We start from the raw sequence: 23,707 nt of genomic DNA, 5'->3' as shown, positions 1-23,707 counted from the left end.
AGCTTCAGTCACTCACTTGCAGTACAGTTTTTTCATCCATATATATATATATATATATATATATATATATATATATATATATATATATATATATATATATATATATATATATATATGTCTCCATCATCATTGACTTTTAAAGTAACTATAAAACAATTAAATAACATTAATTATAAACAAAGTATAATTATATTTGACTCCGTTTCTAATATGAATAGAATATATACATATAAAAAATTATATATACTATGAAGAAATCCTAAATTGCTCTATTATTAAAAAGTATTGAATTTTATGTAATTGTGTTTAACTCACACTTAAAGTATTATTTCATTAACTGAAACAGTAAGAAAATTTACGCTAGCAATGAATAATTTTTTGTTTTAAAAAAATGAAACTCTTATTTTATTAATACTTTCCTTTAGATTTTTTCCTTATAGAAATCAGAAAAGTATGAAAGCGATAAATATTTAACAAGTGTATTTGAATATTATATAAAAAGATTTATCCTAGAAGAATAATAACTACGTGATTGGCAATGAAGAAAAAACAGAGAATATTATGAAAGGTTTGAGTTATGAGTAATAAGAAATGATTAAACTAATAAGGCAATTGGATTGATCTTAAGGAAGATTAGATGGGGGATGTGGATGGTGATGCTGACAAAGCAAAGCTTATCTTGTATTCTAAGACGAATCTTAAAGTTTATCCACTTGGTGTTGCTACTTGTCTATTTCTTTATGAAGAAGAGAAAAATAATGTTGTTGATAATATCCACTCATGTGAAAATCTAAGAGTTGGAAGAGACAAGATGTGGTCAAGGATGCAGCATTTGCAATGGAGGGGCCCTTTAAGTTCAAACAAAGCAAATGTGGTTGTTTCAGTTTGAAGTAATAAGAGATAAATAGAAAACAAAGTACGTTGATTCCAATGGGTAAGCAAACGTATAAATGAAAAACAAGACAAAATTGACGGTGGTTTCTCAATTCCATCGAAAAACATTTTTTTAGACAACTTTTTTTAATAACTTTTTTACCACGACACGTGTCATTATTTTATTAGTCTATTTAAAAAAATATTTAAAATAGACTAATCACAAATTATCAAATTATTGTCAATAAGTTGTCAGAAAAATATTAAAAGAAAAATTCTTTCAAGAAAGACAAAAAGCTGTTGTGGCGTGCTGCGTGGAACCATGCCTTCGTGATTATCCATCAACAATCACAGTCCACACACACTCATCTAAAAGATCCATCTTTAGGATACTTTGGTGGTTGAAAACAGGTCATTATTTTCTTTTCACACATTATATAATGCTTGAGAAGCATATATATTTCTGTCTCTATCAAATACACTGTTAACACATATTTAAGCTTTCTTCTAAGCAAATTATATAAATTAATAATAACAAATCTCAATTAAATTTAGTAAAAGATAACTTTAATTAAACTCAAAACATTTTTCGCCCTCAAAATTCCAAACAAAGATAAGTCACTCACACACACACACAAAATAAAATTTAGTTATTAAAATAAAAAACATTAATACTGTGTAAATATTTTTTTTTATTATTTTATTATTATTAGTATAAGAATTTATGAACTATTAAAGTATGCAGTTCTTTTTATTCACTTCATATATATTTTTCTTTCCGTGTCTTTATATAAAAACAATAAAATCATTTTACTGTGAACCGTGTAATTCAAAGATTAAATTATTTTTAAGCTATGCAATTTCAAAGTTATTTTTCTTCTCTTTGATTTTTAGAAGTATTTAGTTTTTAAATTATGTAATTTAAAAATTATTTTCGACTCTTGAAAAAAAAAGTAATTTTTAGTTTATAAATTGTACTATTCGAAATTTAAATATGATTTTGGAATTACATAATCCATAAAACTTTCAGTATGTAAATGAAGTTCACTTCTAAATTATAGAATTTAAAAAGAGAGTAAAATGACAATTTTTTTCATGTGGAAGGAGAGGAAGAGAAACATATAAAACGGAGAAAACTATCATTAAACTAAAATAATGATATTTTTACAACACTTTTTGATAATTTTTTTTATAATGAGACACGTGTCATTATTTTATTGGTCTATTTGAATTTACGTTTAAAAAGTATTTAAAACAGACCAATTACAAACTGTCACATATACATTGTGAAAAAATTGTTAAAAAAAATGTTAAAAGGAATTTTTCCTAAACTAAATTGTGGTGTTAGATATCATCCTTCCAACAAACCAGTTAGCACAACGAAAGCCTTAAGGCCCAAATCAAATTTAAGTATAAGGGCCAGCCCAATTCAAATCCACTATAGAAAAATTAAAATCAAACCCAGATTTAACCAGAAGATTCCAACATCTCACTACATAAATAAATTCACTTAAATCCAATTAGTCAACATTGAACATAGCTTTTGAATACCAAAGATCTCAAAAAATAAATAAAAATTGCAGTAAAGATGTGAGTCTAAATACTAAGTTTGGGTATTTATTCATGTCAATTTATGTTGTCTTGTTCGTTACACGTAATTTATCCCTTAATAATAACACAGAATATAACCATAGTATTGTCTGGTCGCTAATAAAATATATTATTATTAACTAAGAATACTGTCACTATCATCTGGTTGTCATTCACAATCTACTTGTGCTCATCCATATGGAAATATCACGAATAAAGTTAATTTATTAATATTTTTCATATTAAGAAAGAGAGGTATTGATGAATAAAAAAATTACAAAAATAATAAAGCGTTAATGAAGTTTTCTCATGTCTATTAAACACTGCAGGTGTTATTGATGTTAAGTTTTTATTTACGCTTTAAAACTTTAAAACGTGCATCCTTTTATAAGTGTCATTTTAAATGTGAAGTCTTATAAAATTATACTTCTACAATCTTTTAATTAACTTCAAATTCTCACAATTTAAAAATTTAATTCAATCTTTTATTTATGTAAAAATCTAAAAATTATATTTTAAAATAATAATAAGACTCGATTATTTTAATATTATATTTTAATATAAATAACTTTTTTTATAAATAAATTTCATTATTTTAAAATATATTATTTTAAATAAATTCTATAATTTTTTGAACCAACCAAAATTAACTTCGGTCGGTCACTGAATATAGATAAGAAAGAAAAACTTCGATAACTGGACGATAATAAAAAGTTCCTATTGTTATTTGAATGAAAAAAATATATAATTTCTCCTAAAATAATAAAATATGCGCACATGAGACACGGAAACATATTTAAGTATTTGTTAATTTTAGTAAATATAAATTTACCTTTACAAATATGATTAAGAAGGAATATTCCAATAAATTAAATTTTGTAATCAAATTAATTAGTAACGAAGTCAATAGATATTACATACGTATCGAGTTGACTTGTTAGAAATAAAAAGAAAAAAAAGAGTCATAAATTAGTACCATTCTCTTAAAAGCAACTAACATACACTAGAAAAATTTAATTTCGATGACATGGAAAATACACTGTCTAGTATTTTAAGAAAACAAAAGTTTATTATTTTAGTCAACAATCACCTAGTACTGAAAGTTAAAACACGCTGACATACATGTATAAATGATTGAAAATGGCCAACACAATTTTGTTAGGAAGATGCTGGATAAAAGGTTATAATTATTATAAAAAATTAGTTTTTTAAATAGATTTAATCTGGCTAAATAAAATAAAAGTAGATTAAATTCCACGTCGATTCTTTCCTGTAGGAACAGATAACATCCATTGCAGTGACGAATGCGGATTTCATGGAATCTGCCTTATTTGGTGCTTTTCACAGTCTGTCATTTTAAGATTCCGATGCAGCCAAAAGGGCAAAACCCACAATGACGTGCAACAATCACAGCCCAACACGTGGATTTACACTATTGTCGATGATTCTTTTATTACATCATGTTGATAAAAATATCTTAAAACTATCGAATTTGAAAACAGAAGAAAAGAAAAGAAAGCAGAAAAGTGTTGTGTGTATTAGAAAGTAAGTGCCATGTAAGTATATCCATGAATGTTATCCAGAAAGAAAAGAGAAGATTAGAAAAAGAAAATCCAGTTAAAAAATTTAGTGCATTAGGGAGGTTCTAGTTCTATCCAAAAAAGGGGGTCCACATTGTTTGCACTTTTCTTTCTTTTTTCCCTTTCTAAGATGATGATCCATTCCTTCTCCTTTTCCCCTTCTCGAATTTGTTCCCTCTCTTCTGTCCCTTCCCAACATCACTCCTTCTTGTTCCTAAATTCTCGCCTTCTCTGCCAATTCGCGCCATTACTTTTTCTCACATCAACTACTTCTGCTCTGACCCGTTTCCCTTCCCAAACGCTTCTTGCACAATTTCAAACTTCTTCGGTAATCATTGGTTATTTTATCTTTGTTTTTTTTTTTTTTGCCTTCTTTCGATTTCGGTTCTGAAAATTTTCAGTTCTTGCATAGGTTCCCTGGATACCCTATTGAGAAAGGTTGAGATTTGACTTCATATCGAGAAGTGGGTAGGTTCAATATCCACAAGTTCAGCCCCTACCGTCATCAAAATACTAGCTTGTTTTGGAGTTTCATGGTTAAGTGTTAATCTGACGTTAATCGTGTTGTTGGTGAGAGATTTTTTTGGATTTGTGGATAAGAGAATCATGTATTGCAAAATTTAGCATAAAAGGACAAGAAAGAAACGTAAGGTATTGTGTACTGTTAGGATTAAGATTTGGAGATATAAGAATGAGGAGAGGGAAGGATGATGAGAAGGTGATGGGGCCAATGTTCCCTAGGCTACATGTCAATGATACAGAAAAGGGAGGACCAAGAGCACCACCTAGGAATAAGATGGCCCTCTATGAGCGGTTTAGTATTCCCTCTCAAAGGTTCAATTCAGGTGTTCTGCCACTCAACCAAAATATTTCCAGTAATACTGCTCCCCCTACATCCTCAAGTCAGGTAATATTTGAATTCTGTTACTTGATATGATTTCGTGTAGTTTCTTTAAGTATGAGAGTATTTTATTTTGCCAATTAGTGATTCTGTTCTTGTGTATGTTCTGACTATTTTGTGCAAGAGATGGTTGTCTTTCTTTCTGAATGTTTGAAATTGGATTTACCTATTTTCAGGGGACTGTCCCTGAGAGAAATCATGTCTTTCCTGTTCATATGCCATCGCAGAAACCTATTCGTCCCGTAGAAAAATGTCACTCTCGCCAATCGGAAGAGGCAAATTTGACTTGTTCTCTTGAACAGAGAAAGAAGGTATATGAAGAAGACTTTAGGGTTCCTGTATACGTTCATTCAAGGGTTGGTCAGTGTAATGATAAAAGTGTTGAGAGTTTCGACAGGAAAAAGATCACTCATACAGGCACTAGGTATTTCGGTTGTTCAGTTGCAGGGCAAAGTGATTGTGAAAGGGTTCCCAAACAATTTGGGTCCTCACATGTTAGGAAAGATGCGCGATGTGAGACTGATGGTCTTCCACAAGTAAGTACAAGTAAAGACCAGCCATTAACGTCTGTCCGAAGCATATCAACGAGAGAAAATATTGACACCTTAGTAAGGCAAGCCAAGGTGACTCCGAATCAAGAGTTTCAAGATTGTCATGTATCAAAAAGGAACAGGTTTAGACAGGATGATGCTTGCTTACGGCAGGACTGTGGAGTGGGGTCCCAATCCAATGACATTGGACACAGTGGTTCTCTTGTTCAGTCTTCAAGGAAGATTGGTAATGGAAATGCCGCTACAGCAAACAAAACCAATCCAGCTGAGGCAATCAATGACACTGGACATCATGATACCGGGACGGGCAGTCTGATACAGGGGGGAAAATTAAATGGAAGTGACAATGCTTCAAAGATCTCCCCGGTAGACAATTTGTCACCAGTGAACATTTCTCCAGATGATGTTGTTGGAATAATAGGTCAAAAGCAATTCTGGAAAGCTAGAAGAGCAATTGCCCAGTAAGTCATGTTCCCTGTCGGTTGCATTGGCAGTTCCTAATGGTCTTAATGAAGTTCATTTTCCTTGTGAAATATGTTTGTCATATAAATAGTAAACTCTTTTAATTGATTGGACATGACAATATCTTAATTGTTGACTATTGTGGTCAAGGACAACCATATGCAGATTTAGATTGCAAAACCCAAAAGCCATACTTTGGTGGAAGCTTAATATTTCCACTGATTTTAGGAAACTGTTCATCACTGATTGTTGTTTTCTCCAATTATGCATCCTTAGTTATATATACTCTATGCATGTGGGCTGAATATTTTCATTTCAATTAAGGAGTTATAAATGTTGTTTTCAAGAAAGGAAATTTGCTAGTCCTGGGGCACCTTCTATTTTGAATTTTTTTATAGATTCAAAGTGTCTTTAGTGGGACATGACTATTGTTATTGTTGTTGCTGTAAAATCAAAGTCCTTAATAGTGTTTTAATGGTGGATGCTGGTTACAACAGGGCAGTGAGCAGTCTTAATATTATACTATGTTGGAGGGCACCCTTGTGACAGCATATAATCTCATGATTCACTGTCTTCTAGCCACTGGATTTTGGATATGTTTCTGTCCACGTTTCCTCTTGCTTGGTTCTCCATGTCACCACTGGGGCAAGTTTCCTTACACTACACTGAAGGACTTGAACTAAGAAGGGGGACCAAGTAAGGCAGGATGGCCCTGGATGTATGGTAGGGACACTTGGAGAGTTCATGACTGAGATTTTGATGATAAGGGGATTTTTCCCCTTTTTCTGTAACTTATCCAGTGTCTTCTTTTTCTACTTTCGAGAATTTTAGGTTGGGACTTATACACACTTTTGTTAGTCAGGTGGTCTTGCCTACAGCTTGGATAAATTTCATATCACAGATATTTTTTCTGCATGAATTTGATGTATATGTGCTTATCCCCAGCCCCAGAAAAGAAGTTTACTGTGAAATTTTACATTTTTTCTAGAGTGATTGATTGATTGTGACTGTTGAATGCTAATGTTCCCACAATTTGTTGTATGCTCCAATGCTCCTTGTTATCCAGTCTTTATTCCGAATAGAGACAAAGAAATTATTCAAATATTTATTTTGAATTATATAATGTTTTTTCTGTGGTAATTTTAAATGGGCTTAGATACAAGTCTTAGATACAATTTGTGAACCGGGTATGGTTATCTTATTTATGTCTTGTTAATAATATGTTAAGTCCTCCCCAAGAACCACGCTGAGATTTGTATGAATATATCATATAGATATTTTTTATATGATTTTGATGTACATGTTGCATATTCCACCGCCGCCCCCCACAATCCACCCAAACACTTAAATTGTTGACCAGAAGATATTTTGCTTAACCAGTTACCTAATTTGATTGGAGATCCTTTGACTTGGTAGTTAGTTCTATGCCAGTGCATCCTAGTTCCGACATGATCATATACTTCAATAACTTCATTTTCTATGTTATTTCAATTCTATGTCTCAAATCCTTACTAGATGAGTATTGTGCAATTTTCTTGATCCAACTCTTGTTCCTCTCTACAGCCAACAGAGAGTGTTTGCTGTCCAAGTGTTTGAGCTTCACAGATTGATAAAGGTAAATTAACTCTGCTACTGTTCAGTATCATGTGTTGGTCCAGAATGGGAAGCTTATTAGCTTCCCTTTCACGCACACTCGTGAAGTTTTTTCATACTGATGAAGTATTTTTTATGTTTAAGCAGGTCCAACAACTGATGGCTGGATCACCCGAGGTTTTGCTTGAAGATGGCACTTTTCTGGGAAAGTCTATTCCAAAGGGATCTACTCGGAAGAAACTTTCACTGGAATATGTTGTAAAACCTTGGCAACAAACCCTTAAGCGCAAAGATGATTCTGAAAAGTTAAATCATAAAATGGAATGTTCTGCGGAGAACGCAGTTGGCAAGACGTCTCTCTCATCAGTGAAAAACGATAGCCACCTTTCAAACTACACTCCTTTTCCAAGAAATCCTCAACAGGCAAATGTGGCTGCTGACAGTGGAATGGGCCCTTGGTGTTTCCAGCAGTCAGCCGGGCACCAATGGTTAGTTCCTGTTATGACTCCTTACGACGGGCTTGTCTACAAGCCATATCCTAGGCCTGGATTCACAGGAACAGATGGTGGAGGATGTGGGCCTGCTCCTTTTGGTGGTAATTTTATGAATCCAGCCTATGGAATCCCAACTTCTCATCAAGGAGTTGGGGTTTCACCACAAACACCTCCAGGAAGTCTTGCTTACTTCCCTCCATATGGGATGACAGTTATGAATGCAACAATGTCAGAGTCAGCTGTTGATCAGGTGAACCAGTTCTCTTCACTAGGTTCTCACAGGTATAATGGCCATTTACCTGGAGGGGAATCTAATCATATCACAAACAATCAAAGCTCTCGTAATTTACCAACTCCGAGAAATGGAGCATCGTCACATGTCCTGAAATATCAGACATCTAAGGATTTTGAGTTGCAGGGTAGTACAGCAAGTAGTCCTGATGAAATGGCACAGGCATTAAGCACAGGGCAAGTTGCAGAAGGAAGGGATGTTCTTCCTCTTTTCCCTATGGTTCCGGCAGAACCTGAGTCTATTCCTCGCTCTCTTGAAACCGGACAACCAACTCGAGTAATCAAAGTCGTGCCGCACAACCGAATATCAGCAACTGCTTCAGCAGCTAGAATTTTTCAATCAATTCAGGAAGAGAGAAAACAGTATGACTCAGTCTAGTGATGGTTCAAGAAGTCTGCCTAGTTCCTGTTCTTTCTTGAGTATTATGTCATGAAACAAACTGTTTTATTTCATACTTCTTATCGTAGTTTTGACCTTGTTACAGCACATTGGTATGTAGATACATGTGGTATTTCAGAACTGGTCAAAATGTAATATTTATTGTATCTTGTTTCCATACATGTTCGTTCTACACATAAGTGCTGCTCTTCCTCTGTTTCGGAGGAGTTATTTTACCCTTATATTGCATTCTTGGAACTGGTAACTGTCATAGAAATCTTACTTGTTAATCTACTTGTTACTCGATTTGCATGAGATAACTTTGAGACCATTTTCTTCTCATGGAGCCATGCACGCCATTCCAATTGTCAGGGGGTCTCTCTTTTTTCCTGTGTCTTGAACACAGGAAGAACTGACTCAATTTTTCGAACCAAATTGATTTGAAACGGTTTGGGTTTTAAAATTATAAAAAGATGATATTCGTTTGCTATTGGATTATCTAATTCAAACTTTGTTAGATGATTTTGTTAACAGTAATATTACGTTAAAAATAAACTTGTGTGATAACATACAAAAAGACAGTTTGGCCGAGTGGTCTAAGGCGCCAGATTTAGGCTCTGGTCCGAAAGGGCGTGGGTTCAAATCCCACAGCTGTCATTTATTTGGTTATTTTTTTTTATTAATTAAAACTGTCGTTGTTTTTGCCATTGAAAGTTTAGGACTTAATTTCTTTATAATTGATTTTTAACATAATTAACAGATAGTATGGCCGAGTGGTCTATGGCGCCAGATTTAGCCTCTGTCCTGAGATAATGGTAGAAGGCCTTTAACTTTTATTCACAGTTTTCAATGCATTTTCTTTATTTATTTTACATTAAGTTCAAAGATAGTTTAAAGCACTATAATGAATTGGTTCTCCTTCAAGTGGTTTTCCAGGTCACAGTGGTTGCCAAGTTCCTGCTAATTTGTGGGTTAAAACAGTAAAGGACCTTATTTAAAAGGATAAAGAGAGTAGCTTGAAACATTGATGATGCAGTAATTGATATTATTCATGGATCACTGACAGTAAGCTAGGCCTCGACCAGGGCCTCCAAAATAAAACATAGGTTCTATCCCAGGCCTGGCATCATTGAAGGCACTGTAACAATAGGGCTCTTGGGCCACTGGAATTACATCTCTGGGATACTTGAGCTGAAGTGAATAATCCATAATCTTTATGTTTCGCATGTAGCATGCTTGCCGATATCGACCATTTGCAAACTCTCCACTACCCATTTGTGTTGTGGTGTGAGGCCTTTTCTTTCTTATATTCGTGCTTGATACTTGTCCCCCCCACTCAACCGATGTCGCACTGTGTCTCAATAACCCCACTATTTCAGCTGGCCAATAACCCACTGCCATATTGTTCTTCACTTTCAGATACCAATTTCCCGAGTTTGGCTCCTANAACATATCTACCACGTTAATCCTTTTACTANCAATTTTAACATACTAATAATTCAACATTATCTCACCAGGAACATTCCAACGTTAATGTCATACTGTTCTCTNTAANNTNATGATANAGGTCCTATGCTAGCACCAAGCGCTACTTGCCCTGTTTGCACAAATCCTGAACATGTAAGATCGAAGCACCCAGTTGATCTGTATGAATCCCTCTGCAACACACACCCCACCAAATCAAAAATCCCAAAATTACACCAATTTTTTACTTTCTCCTTTGCAAAATTACTAATATTTCATCCAAGATATACACATACACACACACTTACAGTCCAGTAGGCGAAAAATCGGGTGGCTCTGTCACCATATAGCTTGGGATTCACCTGAATCAATAGCAGTGAGAAAGCATTATTGAAGTATATGGTATGGGTTGTGGTGCAATAGAGGTTTACAATACAGTATTTTGTGAGTGGAACTGACCGTCCACCCTGATTCAACGCTTGTAAAATAGGAACCGTTGCTGTTCTTGAGCCAAATTTGAGCTGTGGTGAACTCGTTTGTCTGAGCAACCTTTGGATTCCAAACGTTGATGTCTGCTTGTGCTCCGATGTAGTTGAATCCCACTGTCAGAAGAAATGCTGACTGCATCACCATGTTACTTTACCATCAGTTCTATCTATTACTAAAATTTAGGTTGCATTAATCGAGTTACCCTAACCAAATAAAAAAATGGTCAGATATAATTGCAGATTGTGATTGAGAAAATTACCGATCGAGTTGGGGGAACATATCCGTCTTCTTGGCCTGTTGAATTATCGTAGTGCTGTGGGAATTTCTGGCCAAAGCTATCGAGAGAAGCAGCTCTGAGTAAATCTTCCTTTAGAATTCTACGAATAGGGATGGTTCCTTGTGGACAACTTCCACTCTTCTGCCATGTCTGAAATATCTGTGACTCTGAATCTTCTTCTACTGTGCTTGAATTTTTCAATTGTAGCAGATAATCAGGCATCATCTGCAAAATCCCATCATTAAATGCTATTACTTACTAAATATTAGAATGGTGATATCAAGAAAGACAACAATAATTTTTTTTATCATTGTTTCTACACCTAACAGTTATCTCATTTTAAGTCTGGTGTTTAGAATGACATGTAAATGTTTCCTTGTAGTGATAAAATTGAAATATTATTATTTAAATTGTGTATTTCATATTGCAAATTTTATATGATTTATAATGAAATTATAATTAAGTATTATTATTTTTATTATAAAAATCAACTAAGAAGAAGAAGAGTAAGATGACCTTGATAGTGTGGTTTTTTAAAGCTGGATGATCAAAAGCAGGTTGGTCATAAATGTTGACACAGTCAATAATATCTCCATCTTCACTCTGCAGGAAAAAAAAGACAACAACAATAATAATAATAAATTTTATAATTACATAACATATAGTAAACCCTTTCTAATTTGGTAGTGCTTAAATTAGATATCATATACTAAACTTGTATTTATTTTTAAATATTGCATTGAAAGATATCTCTAACAACATATAGTAAAGCTATTTAAATAGCATAAATGATTCATGAATTAGATTTTTAGAAATGAAATGATAAATGAGATATTTCAGTCTCTATACAACTAAATCATAACTCATTAATTTTCCAAATAATCGTAATCTTTTGCAAAGACTAGCAGCTACCTACATTAAAACATTAATCAGATATACTTTATGCCTCTATATAAAATTCAATTGCAAGAAAAAAAAATGCTGAATATTTCGTCTCTAGTATGAACTTACATTTTATTTTTATTTCTGCATTCTAATAATTATTAAATCATTTCTTTTATTTTTAGTTCTTATAATTCTATTTTGTGTCCATTTCACGCCTCTACAAAATTAACGAGGATTAAAATTTTACGAAAATATTCACATAAAACTCTTTTTTATCGATTAAACTATTTTTTAAAGTACAACAAAAATAAAAACGTCTCATATTTCTTTTTCTGGGAAAATGCGTCAAAATTAATACTTTATTTTAAAAAGAATTAAATTATTTTATGGTAAGAAGAACAAAAATTAATAATTTATTACAAATGGAAAATATATTATGCGGGCTAATTATATATTCCAAAAATATAAAAAATAAATTAAGAAATTGATTAAAAACTATGAAAATTAATAATTTATTAATTCATTTTTGTAATCAAACTTTAAAGGTCGGATATTAAGAAGACACATACTTTCTAAAAATTTGAAAGGAACATTTAAAAACACTTTTAATGTGATGTACGTTACTCAACTCACTAATAAATTTGTTTTAAAATGAGCAAAAGTATTTTTGACTTTAATAGCTTTTATGTTACATTAATTAATTAAGAAAAGATATTTGACACAAATTTTTTATAATTATTTCATATTTTTTAAACATAAAAGTTTAATTTTATGATTATTTTATTTCTATAATATATGTTAGAAAAATATATGTTAGAAAAATATAATGTGTATCATCCTACCATTCTTCTAAATAATTTTGCTACTTGCTTATTATAGGAACTATGATTAACGCTTAAATAATCAACCCTACTACTTTCTCATTTACTTATTGTGAGAGACACATTTTTTCAGCTTTATTTTCTTTTTCAAATTTTTACTCTTTTTTATTGTGTTTTTGAAATATATTAATTTTTTAATATATTTTAAATCATTAATGTTTTTAAAAGCATAGAACATGATAATAAAAAGACTTAGTAAAAAACTCAAATTTTAAACTTAGATATCCAACCAAACTTAAGAAATTCTCTTAAATGTATTTTTTATTAAGACGAGAAATTTAGTTTTTTGGAAGCATCATCTTCTTGCGTAAATAATTATTCTAATTTTATCTTTCAATAAGTCATTATTTGTTAATTTTACTTTTTAAGTGAATTGTTTTTTATTTAATCATTTTAATAAAGTATTATTTATAAAATAAATAAAATTACAAATTTATATTTATTTTCATAATTATAATTTTATTAATTTTATTATATGAAAAAGGTGAACACATAACCTGAAAATAAAGGATTTGAGAGAATTAAAATGTGGAAGAAAAAAAAATTGTAATAAAAAGAAATGATGTAACTGCAAACCTTGATGGTTTTGACAGCAGGCTTGTTGAGTTGCTTCAATTTAGCTTCAATTTCTGTTTCTACAGTTGAAGATGGCTTTGCTTGAACGTTGAATCTGATACACAATGCAAAAAAAACACAAAGGAACATAATTGTAGCCTTTGTTTCTTTCATTTCACTCTCCATTTCTGTGCTAACCTACAAAGCAACTTATGTCTATAACTTAAACTTGTATAGGCGTCCGTAATAAATACCAATCACTCATTTATTGATCTATTTATTATCAAGTTAGTTCTTTTGACTTTTATGCCTCGTAATTCTATTTATTTATTAGGTTATTAAATAAGTGAATCTCACTCGTTTATTTATTAATAAAAAAAATAGATTGATTGAATTGGTTTACTTAATTATAAGTTTTTTTAAATTGAAATTAAATTACAATATTTTTATTATTTAAATTTAAATAAATTTAATTCTAAAGTAGTGTTAAATTACAACAATTTAAATGTAATCAGAAAACAAATTTAAAAAACGAATAAATAAATTTATAATATTGATAATTGTTATGTTATTAATCTATTTATAAAATAAGATTAGAATTGATATATTTATAATATTTTACTTTCTTAAAATATTTTTTCATAAAAATGTTAACAAATAATATTGAAATATAAAATAATAAATAATTAAACTAAATTAGGTGGATTGGTAAGTGAACTTGACTCATCATAGATTCAATATTGATAAACAAAATTCTAAATGAATCAGATTAAAAATTAACACAGATTAAAATTTTTATTTTTCTTCAACCCTATTTGATCCGAATCGTGGTGGACCGAGTTTTTAATATTTTGACAATATTTTTATAATTTTTTTAAGTTTAAAGGTAAATTAATTATTATTTTACTGATTATATAATTATCTTTGAAATTATATAAAAATAATTAAAATCCAATTGTGAATGAATTGTAACTTGGGTCTGACTATATTTTTGACTTTTATAAATTAATTGTTTAACATGTAACTTCCTGTTTTTACTTTATTTATTAATAAAATTTGTTGATGCACTTATAAAATTGAAATTTAGTTTTTTTTTTTAAATTTTTATATAATTTTTTTTTTTCTAAATTTAAAATAATAAATATAATTATTTTAATTTAATTATATTAAATTTGTATAACGTGTCATGTCAAACACTTTTTTAAATAATATTAAAGTAAAAACGTGTTCAATACAAACAGCTTAAATATTAATATAAAATATTTTGACAGTGTAAAATTTTATTGTAATTAGATTAAAATAACTATGTTTCCTTATTTTTGAAATTTGATAAAAATGAGAACATGGATTATTTTATAGCAAGAGAAGAAAATTAAAATTTTAGTATAAATATAAAATATATTATTCTGACTATTTTTGTTAAAATAATATCGAAATAATAAATATATTATTCAAATTTATTTAAAATAAAGAAAAATAATAATTTTATTGATTATTTTTTTGTAACCTAAACTTCTAAAGTTGGGGTATTAAGTAGACAAGAACTTTTAGGCAGAAAAAAGTTAAACAGATTATTAAAAATAAAATCATGAATTTAATTTAAAAAGATGGAAATTAATAATTTTATTGATTAACCTTTTGTAACTAAATGGTTGAAAACTCAAATATCTTATAAATGAAAAAGTGGAGAAGTTTATAAAAGGAAGACCCCTTATGAAAGGAATGTTAAAAAACAATTTTATTATGTTATACGATATTCAACTCACATGGAAAGACCCACAGCTTTCATTTTTATTATTCTTCTTAATTAAAACTGTTATTGTCTTTGGCATTGAAGGATTAGGACTTAATTTCTTTTTATCCGATTTTAAACATAAGAAACAGACAGTTTGGCCGAGTGGTTCGTTGTTTTTGCGATTAAATAGGGACTGATTTCTTCATATGCGACTTTTAACATAATTAAAAACTATTTTAATTCAAAGTTAGTTGCAGAGATGGTAGTATAAAGCACTATAATGAATCGGTTCTCCTTGAAGTGGTTTTCCAGGTAACACAGTACATGAACTTACTCAAAAGGAAAAAGAGAGTGGTTTGAAAGATTGATGATATTGTTTAGGAAAATTATATTTTGACACCATTTTGATACTGCACATGTGTCAAAATGTGGTTAGACGATTTCAAATTAAAAAAACAAACTTTGGTTTTTCTCTTCCAAATATACTCCTACTTCAACTTTTTTTAATTTGAAATCGTCCAATTACATTTTGACACGTGTGCAGTGTCAAAATGATGTCAAAAATTGGTGTTAAAACGTCATTTTCCTATTACGATTTATGGATCACGGACAGTAGGGTAGGTCTCGACCAGGGCCTCCAAAATAAAACATAGGTTCCACCCCACGCCTCGCATCATTGACGGCACTGTAACAAAAGGGCTCTTGAGCCACTGGAGTTACATCTCTGGGATACTTGAGCTGAAGTGAATAATCCATAATCTTTATGTTTTTCATGTAGCATGCTTGCTGATATCGACCATTTGCAAACTCTCCACTACCCATTTGTGTTGTGGTGTGAGGCCTTTTCTTTCTTATATTCGTGCTTGATACTTGTCCCCCCCACTCAACCGATGTCGCACTGTGTCTCAATAACCCCACTATTTCAGCTGGCCAATAACCCACTGCCATATTGTTCTTCACTTTCAGATACCAATTTCCCGAGTTTGGCTCCTACAACATATCTACCACGTTAATCCTTTTACTATCAATTTTAACATACTAATAATTCAACATTATCTCACCAGGAACATTCCAACGTTAATGTCATACTGTTCTCTATAAAATAATGATACAGGTCCTATGCTAGCACCAAGCGCTACTTGCCCTGTTTGCACAAATCCTGAACATGTAAGATCGAAGCACCCAGTTGATCTGTATGAATCCCTCTGCAACACACACCCCACCAAATAAAAAATCCCAAAATTACACCAATTTTTTACATTCTCCTTTGCAAAATTACTAATATTTCATCCAAGATATACACATACACACACTTACAGTCCAGTAGGCGAAAAGTCGGGTGGCTAAGTCACCATATAGCTTGCGATTCACCTGAATCAATAGCAGTGAGAAAGCATTGTTGAAGTTTATGGTATGGGTTGTGGTGCAATAGAGGTTTACAATACAGTAGTTTGTGAGGGGAACNGACCGTCCACCCTGATTCAACGCTTGAAAAATAGGGACCGTTGCTGTTCTTGANCCAAATTTGAGCTGTGGTGAACTCGTTTGTCTGAGCAACCTTTGGATTCCAAATGTTGATGTCTGCTTGTGCTCCGATGTAGTTGAATCCCACTGTCAGAAGAAATGCTGACTGCATCACCATGTTACCTTACCATCAGTTCTATCTATTACTAAAATTTAGGTTGCATTAATCGAGTTACCCTAACCAAATAAAAAAATGGTCAGATATAATTGCAGATTGTGATTGAGAAAATTACCGATCGAGTTGGGGGAACATATCCGTCTTCTTGGCCTGTTGAATTATCGTAGTGCTGTGGGAATTTCTGGCCAAAGCTATCGAGAGAAGCAGCTCTGAGTAAATCTTCCTTTAGAATTCTACGAATAGGGATGGTTCCTTGTGGACAACTTCCACTCTTCTGCCATGTCTGAAATATCTGTGACTCTGAATCTTCTTCTACTGTGCTTGAATTTTTCAATTGTAGCAGATAATCAGGCATCATCTGCAAAATCCCATCATTAAATGCTATTACTTACTAAATATTAGAATGGTGATATCAAGAAAGACAACAATAATTTTTTTTATCATTGTTTCTACACCTAACAATTATCTCATTTTAAGTCTGGTGTTTAGAATGACATGTAGATGTGTACCCCATCGAGTTCTTAGTATAAAAGTTGCCTTTTTAAGAGATGATCAGAATGTTTCGTTGTAGTCATAAAATTGAAACATTACTATTTAAATTGTGTATTTCATTTTGTAAATTTTATGTGATTTTTAATGAATGCCATGAAACTTATAATTTAATATGTGTTTTAAGTGCCAATTTGTTATCTAGGAATTATAATTAAGTATTATTATTTTATTATAAAAATCAACTAAGAATAGGAAGAGTAAGATGACCTGGATAGTATGGTTTTTTAAGGCTGGATGATCAAAAGCAGGTTGGTCATAAATATTGACACAATCAATAATATCTCCATCTTCACTCTGCAAGGAATAATAATAACAATAATAATAATAAAATTATAACTACATAACATATAATAAACTCTTTCTAATTTGTTATTGCGCTAAATTATAACTGATTAATTTTCCAAATAATAGTAATCTTTTGCAAAGATTGGCAGCTACATACATTAAAACATTAATCATATATACTTTATACCTCTATAAAATTAGATTTCAAGAAAAAAAAAATTCTCAAGCATTTCGTTTCTAGTATGAATAGAAATTGCAGTTTTTGCATTCTAATCATTATTAAAACATTTCTTTTATTTTTAGTTCTTATAATTCTTCTATTTTGTGTCCATTTCACGCCTCTACAAAATTAACGAGGACTAAAGTTTTACGAAAATATTCACACAAAACTATTTTTTATTGATTAAATTTTTTTTTAATTTCAACAAAAATAAAAATATATCATATTTCTTTTTTTTGGGAAAATACGTCAAAATTAATACTTTATTTTAAAAAGAGAATATAAATTATTTTATGGTAAGAAGAAAAAACTAATATTTTATTACAAATCAAAAACATACTATCCCGGCTAATTTTGTATGCCAAAAATATAAAAAATAAAATATGAACCTGATTAAAAAATATGAAAAATAATAATTTATTAACTCATTTTTGTAATCAATCTTTAAACACGGTATTAAGAAGACACATACTTTCTAAAAAATTGAGAAGGAACATTAAAACAATTTTAATGTTACGTTATTCAACTCAGAAATTTGTTTTTAAATTAGGAAATTCTCTTTGACTTTAATAACTTTTATATTACATTAATTAATTAAGAAAGGATACTTTAATACATATAAATTTTTTATATTTGTTTGGTGATATTCTTTTTTATTTTTTATTTTTATTTATTTTAAAATATAAAAAACCATTTTTTTATTATCATTTTATTCTTATAATATATATTAAAAAGTACCATTTTTCTAAATAATTTCACTATTTGTTTATTATAAAAGCTCGTGAGAAACACCTTTTTCCAAGTTTATTTTTTTTTTCAAATTTTTACTGTTTTTTATTGTGTTTTTGAAATATTTTAATTTTTTTAATATATTTTAAAACGTTAATATATTTTAAAAACATAGAACATGATAATAAAAAGACTAATTAAAAAAATTCAAATTTTACACTTAGATATCCAACCAAACTTAAGAAGTTCTCTTTAGTGTATTTTTTATTTAAGACGAGAAATTTATGTTTTTTTGGAAGCGTCAATTATTTGATTTATCTATATAATTATAAAGAGAGATTCAATCTTCTCGCGTAAATAATTTTTCTAATTTTATCTTTTTATAAGTAATTATTTGTTAATTTTACTTTTTAAGTGAATTGTTTAAATTTAATTATTTTGATAAAGTAAGTAAATAAAACTATCTATAATAAAATTATAATTTTATATTTATTTTCATAATTATAATTTTATTATTTTTATTACATGAAAAAAAGTAAACACATAGTTTGGAAATAAAGGATTTGAATGAATTAAAATTAAAAAAAAAAAAGTCGTAATAAAAAAAAATGATGTAATTACAAACCTTGATGGTTTTGACAGCAGGCTTGTTGAGTTGCTTCAATTTGGCTTCAATTTCTGTTTCTGATAATGGTTTTGCTTGAACATTGAATCTGATACACAAAGCAAAAAATAAACAAAGAAACATAATTGTAGTCTTTGTTTCTTTCATTTCACTCCGATTTCTACTCTTCATTTCTGTGCTAACCTACAAAGCAACTTATGTCTATAACTTATACTTGTATTAATAAATATCAATCACTCATTTATTGATTTATTTATTACCAAGTTAGAATGGATTTGACTTTTATAAATTAATTGTTTGACATGTAACTTCCTTTTTTTTACTTTATTTATTTATTTATTAATTAATAAAATTTATTGGATGTCCTTCTAAAACTAAAATTTATTTTTGTTTAAAAGTTTAATATATTTTTGGCTTCAAATTTTAAAAACAAATAATATAATTATTTTAATTTAATTATGTTAAATTTGTATAACGTATTAAACACATTTTTTAAATGATATTAAAGTGAAAATTTGGTCAAAGAATGAAATAAATCAAATTTTAATATAAAATACTTTTAGTAATATAAACATTTTAATGTAATTATATTAAAGTAATTATGTTTACTTGTGTTTTTATTTTTTAACTTTGATAATCAACATATATCAAAATTAAAAAAAAAATTATTTCATATAAAACATTGTATATTGAAATATATTTAAATTTATAATCAAACATTAAGAGCAAGAAACAAATTAAAGTAAATTTGATACTTAAAACTGCGCAAATGTATTTGTTTTTATTATGATCTTCAACTACGACTATATAAGATAACTATAATATTTAAAATGTTATAATTTCAAAATATGAGGAAGTTATATGAAATATACACAATGAGAAAATGTTTATTATAAATCATTTAAATATATTATTATTTCGGGTGTGAAATCCTAATCAAAACATTTTTTTTTTACATTTTTTACAAATATTTTTTTCAAGTTTATCAGACAAATATAAATACAGTTATAATGTAATGTTAGAATAACATTTTTATTTTATTTTTATATACTCATGTAAAAATAATAAGATAGGATGTTATATATGATATAGAATAATTCATTTCACTCATTTTGAAAGTAGATGGGTCCCATTCAAAAATAAAGTTTGCGAATTAATTAAAAAAACAAAAAATATGTTGAAAGTCAAATAAAATAAAATAAAATAAAAATGTAAAGTTTAAGTAAAAGTTTAACTAAAAAATTATTAGAATATAAAAAAATGTTAGTGCTTATTTTATATACAAAGATGTCTCTTTTAATAACAAACAAGATGATAAAATGAATAAAGTTGAAGCTTTTCATGAAGTTAATCCAGGTGTTGGCTCAACCAAGAGTTTTCAAGAAGAAAAACACAAAAAATATTAAGAGATTTTGGTATACATAAATCTAAAAAATACTTGTAAATTTGATTTGAATAAGTTTCAAAAAGATAATGATGATTAAGGACTAACTTTCTTTCCACAAAGAGATAGTGAGAAATATGTTTAAGATTTGTCTTCCATAACTTTATGAAACTTTTGTAAAATCAGTTTGAACTTTATGAAATTGTTAATTTTGTATTATTATTATTATTATTATTATTATTATTATTATTTCATTTTGGCACTCCACTTTCCATTAACTATGCATTTTAATTATGACCATTTTTCTGCAATTCACATTTATTTATATGTAAATGGGGTTTAAAACCTTATATAAAATACCTAAACATTTGTAACTATGACTCAACAATTATCTATAACCAATCAAAGTGTAAGTTGAGTTCATATTTTTGTCAACTTTTAATATGACCTATTATTAATTAGAGATAAAGTTGCATTGCACTGATATTTAAAATCCAATTAATGTGTATTATTGGTATCCATGAATGTTTGAATAATTTATAAAACTTCTTGAACTAATATAGAAATTAATATATTACTTAATGAATGTTATTTGAGGAAGAGATTTTAAGGAATGGAAAGGGATTAGGGACAATAGGGTGGCCTTCGTCCAGGTCCTCCAAAATAAAAGATAGGTTCAGCCCCGTATTTGGCTTCATTGAGAGCACTGTAACAATAGGGTTCATCAGCCATTGAACTTACATAACTAGGATACTTGAGTTGAAGCGAATAATCCATAATCCTTATGTTTCGCATAAAACAAGCATTCTTAAATCGACCATCTGCAAAATCTCCACTACCCATCTGTGTTGTCGTGTGAGGGGTTGTCTTCCTTATGTTGCTACTTGCCACCTGTCCTCCCCATTCAACCAATATCGCACTGTGCCTCAAAGAACCCAATATCTCAGCCGGCCAATAACCCACAGGGATGTTCTTATTCACCTTCAGATACCAATTTCCTGTGTGTGCATCCTACATCGTACACACCACGTTAATCTTTTACCATCAATTCTAACATAATAATAGTAATACTAATTAATAATTTCAACATTCTTTTACCAGGAACATTCCAACATTAAAGTCATATTGTTGACCCCGACGTGATGATATAGGTTTTATGGTACCACCAAGCACCACCTGCCCTGTTTGCACAAATCCTGAACAAGTAAGATCAAAGCACCCTGTGGACCTATATGAATCCCTCTGCATCACAATCAACCAAATCAACGCACCACGATTAAACCAATGTCTGATCTTTCAAGATCAATCAGCAAAATAACTCACCGTCCAATACGCAAAAAACCTGGTTGCCCCATCACGATACAGCTTGGGATTCACCTGAATCATAATAGTAAGGAAGCATTAGTGATGTGTTTGTTATTCAGTGAATGTGAGTTTTGCGAGGGTGACAATGACAAACCATCCACCCTGATTCCACGCTTTCAAAATAGGGATTGTTGTTGTTTTTAAGCCATATTTGAGCTGTGGTGAACTCGCCTGACTCGGGAACCTTTGGATTCCAAACGTTGATGTCTGCTTGTGAACCAATATAATTGTATCCCATTGTCACAAGATATGCTGACTGCATTAACTTATAAGTTAGGCTCACCAAATTCAAAATACATGCGTAATTGTAGATATGAATCGACACTTACCGAACGATTTTGTGGAATAAATTCCTTTATTTGGTTTGCTGTTACATTTTGACGAGGTTGAGGAAATTTCCGGCCAAAGCTATGAAGAGAAGTAGCTCTGAGTAAGTCTTCCCTTAGGATTCTGCGTATCGGAATGGTTCCTTCTGGGCAACTTCCACTCTCTTGCCATGTCTGAAATATCTCTGTCTCCAAATCATCTTCTGTGCTTGAATCTTCAGATTTTAGCAGATAATCAGGCATCATCTGCCACATCCATTCTTTATAAATTAAGATGCATACTCAAATGTAAAATCACAATTTTAATGTCAAAACTACTCATTTTAAATTAAAAATTAAATGATCATTGAGACCTTGATGGTGTGGTTTTTTAAAGCCGGATGATCAAAAGCAGGTTGATCGTAGATGTTGACGCAATCAATAATATCTCCATCTTCACTCTGCACACACAAAAAAATTTATAGCCTTTACAATTTGTTTTTATTTCTTAAATTTAAAATCATATCTATACTGCACATGTATTTATTTTTAAATGTTGACAGCATCGTTGAAGGATATCTTTTAACAACATATGGTATAAATGTTCAAATAACTTATAAGTTTTTCATGAATTAGATTCCTAGGAATGAGCGAGATATTTTAGACTCCATACAAATAACCAAGCTCTGAAAAATATATGTCTTAAGTAGACATGTACTTTTACGCAAAAAAAAATTAAAAAACAGATTATTAATTCTTTATATAATTAGATATAATTAATTTTATATTTGAGAAGTTTAAGAAATTCTGTTTAATATATTTTCTCGTTTTGGAGCATTGAAAAAAAAAGGTAAAATCTGAAAAAAAATAAATAAAGCGTATTAAAAAGGGTGAGAGAATGTTGTAAATGCAAACCTTGATGGTTTTGACAGCAGGCTTATTGAGTTGCCTCAATTTGGCTTCAATTTCTGTTTCTAGCGTTGATGATTGGTGTGCTTCAATGATGAATCTGATGTACAATGCAAAGAATGCCCAAAGGAACAAAACTTTAGCCTTTGTCTCTCTCATTTCACTCTGATTTGTTTTCTGTACTTACCTGTTAACCTCTAAAAGACATCTACGACTTAAACTTCCATGCCTATCATGTTTAAATATTAATCACTCATTTATTCATGCATTAATTACAAAGTTAGTTCTTTTGACTTTTATACTATGCTTTTATTTCTTTTACATTTAAATATTATTTTGGTATTTATTTTTTTAATTTTATTTAATATCATTTTTATCTTTTTAATACTTCAATGTGGTTTTTATGTTTTGGTTGTTTAATATAATTGTTATTTTAATTAATTTTGTTTAATTTGATTTTTTTATAACTCCATCTAAATTGATAAAAAAAAATTAAAAGATACGTGTATATATTTTTTAAGTTTTATTTAATTTATTATTTTATTACTTTAATTTTAAAAAAATTATTTACATGTTAAATGGTTATATGTTTAGTTATTCTCATTATCATATATTAAGTTAATATTAATGTGATATATCATTGTTTCGTATTTTATCTAGTTTTCATTTTCATTATTTTTGTTTAATTAAT

The 23,707-nt window shown here is 29.6% G+C and overlaps 4 protein-coding genes and 1 non-coding gene across 5 annotated transcripts; 2 read left to right on the top strand and 3 right to left on the bottom strand.

The window, feature by feature from the left end:
• The first annotated feature begins 4,010 nt into the window (after nucleotides 1-4,010).
• Nucleotides 4,011-8,956, top strand: LOC106762260 (protein EARLY FLOWERING 3). Its single transcript, XM_014646058.2, has 5 exons — nucleotides 4,011-4,371; nucleotides 4,456-4,950; nucleotides 5,121-5,956; nucleotides 7,521-7,572; nucleotides 7,698-8,956. The coding sequence occupies exons 2-5, from the start codon at nucleotides 4,735-4,737 to the stop codon at nucleotides 8,712-8,714; spliced, it is 2,121 nt and encodes a 706-aa protein (XP_014501544.1). The 5' UTR covers nucleotides 4,011-4,371; nucleotides 4,456-4,734; the 3' UTR covers nucleotides 8,715-8,956.
• Nucleotides 8,957-9,291: 335 nt separating this feature from the next.
• On the top strand, nucleotides 9,292-9,371 carry TRNAL-UAG. The gene has a single exon. It is a non-coding gene; the product is annotated as a tRNA-Leu (tRNA).
• Nucleotides 9,372-9,770: 399 nt separating this feature from the next.
• On the bottom strand, nucleotides 9,771-13,452 carry LOC106760449. The gene is made up of 7 exons (XM_022780306.1): nucleotides 13,287-13,452; nucleotides 11,461-11,547; nucleotides 10,927-11,169; nucleotides 10,638-10,799; nucleotides 10,487-10,540; nucleotides 10,229-10,372; nucleotides 9,771-10,157 (listed from the first exon to the last, which is right to left on the bottom strand). Exons 1-7 carry the CDS (start codon nucleotides 13,449-13,451, stop codon nucleotides 9,771-9,773), a joined length of 1,242 nt encoding a protein of 413 aa, XP_022636027.1. The 5' UTR covers nucleotide 13,452.
• A 2,151-nt stretch (nucleotides 13,453-15,603) lies between these two features.
• LOC106760448 lies at nucleotides 15,604-20,805 on the bottom strand. The gene is made up of 8 exons (XM_014643879.1): nucleotides 20,798-20,805; nucleotides 19,054-19,141; nucleotides 17,402-17,488; nucleotides 16,758-17,000; nucleotides 16,469-16,630; nucleotides 16,318-16,371; nucleotides 16,062-16,205; nucleotides 15,604-15,987 (listed from the first exon to the last, which is right to left on the bottom strand). The coding sequence occupies exons 1-8, from the start codon at nucleotides 20,803-20,805 to the stop codon at nucleotides 15,604-15,606; spliced, it is 1,170 nt and encodes a 389-aa protein (XP_014499365.1).
• Nucleotides 20,806-21,061: 256 nt separating this feature from the next.
• On the bottom strand, nucleotides 21,062-23,203 carry LOC106760447. Its single transcript, XM_014643878.2, has 7 exons — nucleotides 23,023-23,203; nucleotides 22,482-22,568; nucleotides 22,132-22,374; nucleotides 21,897-22,058; nucleotides 21,761-21,814; nucleotides 21,536-21,679; nucleotides 21,062-21,448 (listed from the first exon to the last, which is right to left on the bottom strand). The coding sequence occupies exons 1-7, from the start codon at nucleotides 23,173-23,175 to the stop codon at nucleotides 21,062-21,064; spliced, it is 1,230 nt and encodes a 409-aa protein (XP_014499364.1). The 5' UTR covers nucleotides 23,176-23,203.
• Between the last annotated feature and the right edge of the window lie 504 nt (nucleotides 23,204-23,707).

Source organism: Vigna radiata, chromosome 5 (genome assembly GCF_000741045.1).
Source record: "Vigna radiata var. radiata cultivar VC1973A chromosome 5, Vradiata_ver6, whole genome shotgun sequence".
NCBI lineage: Eukaryota > Viridiplantae > Streptophyta > Magnoliopsida > Fabales > Fabaceae > Vigna > Vigna radiata.
Note: the sequence above shows the minus strand (reverse complement) of the source record. Positions and strands in the feature narration are given on the sequence as shown.

Excerpts from the sequence above, each read along its gene's own strand:
- LOC106762260 (XM_014646058.2), top strand. The coding sequence starts at position 4,735 with ATGAGGAGAGGGAAGGATGATGAGAAGGTGATGGGGCCAATGTTCCCT. Across the intron at positions 4,951-5,120 it reads CCCCTACATCCTCAAGTCAG|GGGACTGTCCCTGAGAGAAA; the intron begins GTAATATTTGAA and ends ACCTATTTTCAG. Across the intron at positions 5,957-7,520 it reads GCTAGAAGAGCAATTGCCCA|CCAACAGAGAGTGTTTGCTG; the intron begins GTAAGTCATGTT and ends TCCTCTCTACAG.
- LOC106760447 (XM_014643878.2), bottom strand. The coding sequence starts at position 23,175 with ATGAGAGAGACAAAGGCTAAAGTTTTGTTCCTTTGGGCATTCTTTGCA. Across the intron at positions 22,569-23,022 it reads CTGCTGTCAAAACCATCAAG|AGTGAAGATGGAGATATTAT; the intron begins GTTTGCATTTAC and ends TTGTGTGTGCAG. Across the intron at positions 21,449-21,535 it reads TTAATGTTGGAATGTTCCTG|GATGCACACACAGGAAATTG; the intron begins GTAAAAGAATGT and ends TGTACGATGTAG.